The sequence below is a fragment of the Stylophora pistillata genome, chromosome 1, assembly GCF_964205215.1.
Source record: "Stylophora pistillata chromosome 1, jaStyPist1.2, whole genome shotgun sequence".
NCBI lineage: Eukaryota > Metazoa > Cnidaria > Anthozoa > Scleractinia > Pocilloporidae > Stylophora > Stylophora pistillata.
This window is the reverse complement of record NC_142519.1, coordinates 56,382,846-56,389,112: the sequence shown is the minus strand read 5'-3', so window position 1 is coordinate 56,389,112 and position 6,267 is coordinate 56,382,846. Positions and strand designations below refer to the sequence as shown.

General features: G+C 40.1%; 1 protein-coding gene across 1 annotated transcript; it reads left to right on the top strand.

Annotated features, from left to right (window-relative positions):
• The first annotated feature begins 950 nt into the window (after positions 1-950).
• On the top strand, positions 951-6,183 carry LOC111331134 (ras-related and estrogen-regulated growth inhibitor). Its single transcript, XM_022936187.2, has 4 exons — positions 951-1,385; positions 2,576-2,632; positions 4,844-4,917; positions 5,541-6,183. Exons 1-4 carry the CDS (start codon positions 1,292-1,294, stop codon positions 6,111-6,113), a joined length of 798 nt encoding a protein of 265 aa, XP_022791922.2. The 5' UTR covers positions 951-1,291; the 3' UTR covers positions 6,114-6,183.
• The last annotated feature ends 84 nt before the right edge of the window (positions 6,184-6,267 follow it).

The following is a 6,267-nucleotide window of genomic DNA, read 5'->3' as shown; positions in this document are numbered from 1 at the left end:
ATGTTGCCTCGCAGGTTTGCGCCACCCGACTTCTCGCAAGAACGGTCAAGAACCGTTCAGTTTTCCGAGCTGGTTGTTGTTTTTGGCTCTTTTTAACTTCCAGCCGGAAGACATTCAATTACATTTAAAAAATCCTCGAATGAACATGTAGAAACATATCTTAAACTCACCGCATGCAAATCCTTTTTGTCGATTAAAGTCGTGATCCGGAATTTGTCGCAAGAGACTTGTTCGTCACGCTTAATTCCCGCGCTAAGTTGTCACGTAACATCTGTCAAGAATGTAACACAAAACCCCCTCAGTCCTCATCGCAAGGTCTTCTCATTATGCGTCACAAAGTGCAAAGTTCATGTAGGATTTTTTTTTTCCGTCTTCTTCATCGGTCACAAAATAACAAAAAAATTGAATAAACATGTGAGTATTAGGGGGACAATCGTTTCCTTAAAAATTGGAGAGAGACTTTGAAAAGTTCAATTTTATCAAGCGAATTCGAAAGGGTAAATTTCTGTAATTTCTCTCCGCGTAAGGCAAGGGTCGCACTGTGGCCTTACTTTTTTTATGTCGCGTCATAAGATGTATTTGCGTGGGAGTTGACCGCAGCGAAGCCGTGAAAATAAGCGGCGAAAACCAGGTGAAATGAATCATTTTCTCTCAAAAAAAAAAAAATTACCAGTTACCCTGATGTTACGCTTTAAAATGTTTCTTGTCGCAATAAAAAGGATTTCCGCAATAGAGTCTGACTCTCTTTTCGAGACTCACTCTCTCTAAATTGACGGCTTTTATTTAGAAGCTGTACACATTTTCTAAAGGAGAAAGCATCAATTACTGGTTTGATCCGAAAGTGGTAATTAGTGACAGATGAAATTAATTTGTTTTGACAGCTGAAACTCGTAACACCAACAGACAAAAACGTGACTCGGGCATTCATTGCATGAATAATTCACAGTTATTTTGCTAACGAAATGAACAAAGTTTGTGGCAGTTGGTATTTCGACTATTCTCGAAGTATTTTGAATCCCTCCTGGTTTAAAGAAGCGATTTAGAAATGCTATGCCAACGTCTCTATAGAAACATCACAAGGTTCCTTTATTTTGGACAATAATAGCAAAGCCCCAAGGGAGCTAGTCGCCCTAGGTCATCAAGCGCAGTAGTGCCGTGCGGTCTCGAGACACACTCAAGACTCCCTCTCTCTTTGAATTCAAGAGGTTGTCTGTTTTGTTGTCGTGGCTAAATGGCACAGGGAAAATTTGTATTCTAGCCTTTGAAGTCGAAATTTTTTCCGTCTACGACCATGAAGAAAAGACGCAATGGGGTCCATGTACACCATCATACTTTGAAAACCATTCGAGCTGTTGTGGTGGGAAAAGATGGCGTTGGAAAATCAGGTGGGTTCATAAAAGTATTCATAAAAGTATTATAAAAATAAATCGTAAATAGCTCTCAATAGTAACCTACAATTCAATTGATAGTTTTACTTGCTCCTACACTAAAAGAGTCTCAAATTGATCGAAACATTGGAAGATTCTAGTCGTCACACCTTGGACCAGGAAACTGTCAATGCCGCAAAGCATTCAAATTAAACATGTACGCGTTCTATTATGACTGAACATAGAAATCCGGAGAAAAATCCGCTTTTGTTTTCCTTTATCCCCAAGCTTATGAGGTGTCATAATACGTTTTGGTATGTCTGCCCGTTTTTTAAAAAATGCCTAAGCAATGGCAGAGGAATTTTAGCACTATTTAAATAGATGACTTGAATTCGAAATAACAATCTTGTAAATATATAATGCCTTGAATAACGTCAATCATTTACTTTGTCTTGCTTTTTTTTAGTCATGGTTGTTTTCTCTCTCTCCCTCTTTCATTTTTCTTTCAAAAATAACATAAGGCAACATAAGGTACCAAATTGTACTGCGGAGATTGTGAAATTTAGGTTTATCCACATCGTTTTAACAAACACCTCAAAAGCTGTCGCTTACGTAATCTGGAATGTTTCGTAAATATTAGCTATTAAACTTGCTTAGCTTTGTCTTTCTCTAAAAAGATTAAATGAATGGAAAAAATTTATTTGCAGTGGTTTTCGATGCAATACATGAGGTCGAACTTCACTTGATAATAGCGAGAACCATGTAATGGACTCTTGACACTGAATATCTCGATTGGTCGATCGTGTTAATCGAAAAAATATTTTTCTTGTGAATGTCCATCGAATAATTTAGCGGAGAATAGGCGGTATAAAATGTAGATCATGTTAGAAAAAAGAACTGTGTGAAAAACTCGAGAGCCAGTCGCAACCTTGCTCGAAAAATTAGAACCAACTGAATCGTATTTATAAGAATTTGACTAGGTTTCCGTCTATAAAGACTCGTTGGTTTTGGGTATATACGTATTACTTTTTTCCCCTAGCGATCACGATGCCCTAAGCCAAAAAATTTAGCTGGTCACATTTTTATCGACAGAAAAGTAATCAATGTCTGGTTTCTCTACTATAACTTCATTTTAATTACATCATGATGATCTGCTGAAGCAAGAACCCACGTAATCTCATTAATGATCGTGTGAATTTGCCCTTCAGCTCTCACAGTCCGGTTCCTGACCAAACGTTTCATTGGCGAGTACGACAGAACATTGGGTAAGTTCGCAAAGTGATTGATATGAGGTTTCTCCACTTTTCTGATCTTGCCAATATCTGGAAAAATTTCAAGTCCAGTGAATGTTTTCCTTGAAAGTGATCGGATCTTTGCGTTTGCGCAAAGATCTCTGGGATCGCCACGGGGCAAACATTGTAGCCCGCTAGAAAGAAATGTATGGCGAATGGCAGTTTCGACGTCCAACCTATGTATCTTAGAGAGATATCGCTTTTTAGCTTTTTAGTTTTGTCGTGTATATCTTCTGTGCTCACAAAGAAGGTAGCAAAGGGTATAGCTCCTGTTTCTTTGCGTCGTCTCCTCAGTTATTGGGTACACCTGTTGACAAGCAAGTCTGGGTTGGATGGTTTTATTAGTCTGAGAGACCCGACATCTTTTGCAACAGTAACCAATCGTCAACTTGACTGGCTTTCAAGGAGTTAACGGGGTTACCCTTGTTTAAACAAAAAAAACAAAAAAAAACCTCACCGCTAATTACCGGAAGCTCAACCACGGACAAAATTTCTGCGAAAATCATTTGCTCAATTGGTTAGAGCGCTGGACTGGGTAGAGCGCTGAACTGTTGTGCGGAAGGTCGAGGTCGATGGTTCGAGCCCCGGCCGGACCAACACTCAAGGTCTTAAAACAACTGAGGAGAATGCGCTACCTTTCTATAATATCAAGAAATGGATAGACATTCTAGTCTTCTCGGATAAGGACGAATAAACCGTAGGTCCCGTCTCCTGGATCTAGTAATTAGTTAATTTGGTTAAGCAGGGGACGTTAAAGAACCCACTCACGAGATTACTGTGATGTGGTCTGGCCTGTTTACTGGGTAATTGCGGGGAGGGGGCATCTTCAAATAAGTTTCCTTTGATTGTTTGTAAACTGCTGATGCAGTCCGGCCAAAGTCCCCCGAAAAGTGTTGATGCACATTTGATCACATCTACCTGTTAATTTGCGCAATATAAATATTAAATTATTATTATTATTATTATTATTATTATTATTATTATTATTATTATTACTCTACACTGATGGAATGAGATGAGAAACAGGGGTAGTCCGTTGTCTATATCAATGTACTTTTAGCTATAATTTTAACCTACTTGAAACACGCGAATTCACTTAGTATGAAATAGCCGAGCAGCGAGAAAAAATTGCTGCTAAATTTGAGATCGCAACTTTTAATCAGTGTTTTTCCATTTTCTTTTAACAAAAACAATGACGCCACTGAGGTAGGTCTTGACTGATAATGAAGACCAACGTAGCATCGCCCTACTAGACTTAAAATTTGTGCTCTTTGCTACACCAGTTATATACTGAGCTTACTGGAAGTATTCAAATAAATTCACATTCATTAGATAACTGAAAAAAAAAAAAAAACGGGTTATGCAGTGACGTCGGAACGATCTTTTTTCTTGCACGTGCTCAACCTTTCCTGGGAAAATGCGTTCGTGCAAGGTTCCTGCTTGTTGTCGACTCAGTTTTTAAGGAAAATTGTAATTGCGTTGAATAAATTTCCCATCAGGGTACAAACTGTGGGTGGTTTCCCTGGTCTTTCATTAGTTTTGGTGTTTTTTACTCCACATTCCTGGTCTAAGACGTCGCAACTGGTAGTTGCGGTTCACGTTTCATGGGCTTAATACTTTGCGTTATTTTTTTCCGTGATTTAATGCTCGTGATGATAAGCAAGTCTGGATTGGAGAGCTTTATCCGTCTGGGAGACCAGACATCTCGTGCTGCAGTGGTAATCAATCGTCATCTGGATTGGTTTACGCCGAGTTAACGAGGTTTTCTTTATTTTTAAAAAAAACGTGACTTGGGAGCACCAGCACGTGAAAAATTTCTGCGAAATTCTTTAATTGGCAAACTTAAAAAAATTAGAGTGAATTGTCTCAAGCCCTGTGACCCGTAAAGGTGACTAGGATTTAATTTATCTTAACAGCATCTCTACTGAAACAAATAGTGGTGTCCTGAGAATAAAGGAAATTATTACCAACAAAAGAAGCTCTTGATTGTTCAACAATCCTTCTAGCTAGATCTTTAGGAAATGTATAGATAAAAGTATGGAGAATGCGCATGCTGATCACAGGGTGTAAACGGTTAAGTACCCCACCGCTGATCAATTCTCGTCCACCGGGGAACTATATTCATTTGATCAAGTAAGAGTAAATAAACGAGGGTAATCATGAAATGTTTCTTTTGACACGCAGAGGCAACTTACCGGCATCACTTGTTGGTTGATGGCCAGTTTGTGCCATTGGACATCATGGATACAGCAGGAAAGGTACACTAAGGACCAATCTTTATTAGTCGTCGGGGGGGGGGGGTTCAGGGGTTTGCCTGTATCACGATAAAATTTACCTGATCCCTCCTCAAGGCTCCGTAATATTCTTAGAGTTCCCTTTCCCCCCCCACCCCCCATTAGCGGTCAATTGGCAGTCAATTTTCTGTAGTTCTTCCCCCTTTTTACTTTGTCGGCGACGACTGAACCCCCTCCCCGTCCCCCCTCAAAACCACGTGATCTGAAAAACCTTCACCCTCCCTTCCTCAGTGATAAATAATCACAGTTCAATAAAGCATGGGGTCTTTTGTCTTTCGTGGCGCCCAGAAGACTGAAAATCAATGCCGCGCAAGGCTAGGGCAAACGAGAACTGATGAGCCATTTCTTTTTCTACGGTTCTTCGCGCTATTCACCGCTTCTTCGCATTTTGTGCAAGCTTGGCTGGAAAAAAAATAAAAACCGGCTAGGACAACATTCAAAAGCTGGCTTACTGACTCTAGAGGATGTTTTAACTATCTTGAGGTCGTTCCTCTCAAACAGAACCTGCACTGAGAATTTAAAAACTTTACCAGTGGGTTGTTTATCTTCAAGGATATCCACCTACTTGAATTTGCTTTTTTTTCCAGAATTCCACGGAGAAGATGCAACTGTGTATGTCTTTCGCAGAGCTCTTTTTTGTGGTTTTCTCGACAACGGATCGGACGTCGTTTGAAGAAGCATCACTTCTGGCTCGTTACATCATACAAGGCAAACCTCTGGGTCCCGCTGGCCCAACTATAATGATAGTGGGAACCAAGGCTGACCTCGAGTTCGCTCGAGAGGTCGAGGAACAAGAAGGAAGGCTGCTAGCTGAAGAATTAAGCTGCGGATTTTATCAGGTTTCCAATGCAGAGGGTTATTTGGAGACACAAGAGCTGCTATTTGATTCAGTGAAACGTTGCCTCGACAAAGGCAAATCTTCGGCGTTAACAAGAGTCAGAGAAGGAATTGTAGAAACGGCGAAGTCATTCCGAAAGAGATCGTTAGGCCACGAAGTGGCTAAGTCCCAGCGCGAGGGATTGCAAGGGACGAGACTCAGGTCATTCAGCGATGTTGATCCCATCCACGAGGCTTCTAAGGTTAAATCTTCCAGTCAAGAAGATTTATCCCAAGATGGAGAAAACCATCGAAATTCAGTTGTATCGACGGCAAGTTTTTAAAAGTATTCCTTGTATGAAATTTGAAGAAGCAGAAATCAAGGTCGTGAAAAATTGTCACGTGACACAGAAACGCAGATTAAGGGGGAAGAAAAAAATTCAAGAGGAATCTAACAACAGCAAGTCGATAGCATGATTAAGGAGTTTTGAATAGAAT

Coding starts and splice junctions, on each gene's coding strand:
- LOC111331134 (XM_022936187.2), top strand. CDS start 1,292: ATGAAGAAAAGACGCAATGGGGTCCATGTACACCATCATACTTTGAAA. Junction 1,386..2,575: donor AGATGGCGTTGGAAAATCAG/GTGGGTTCATAA, acceptor TTTGCCCTTCAG/CTCTCACAGTCCGGTTCCTG. Junction 4,918..5,540: donor TCATGGATACAGCAGGAAAG/GTACACTAAGGA, acceptor TTTTTTTTCCAG/AATTCCACGGAGAAGATGCA.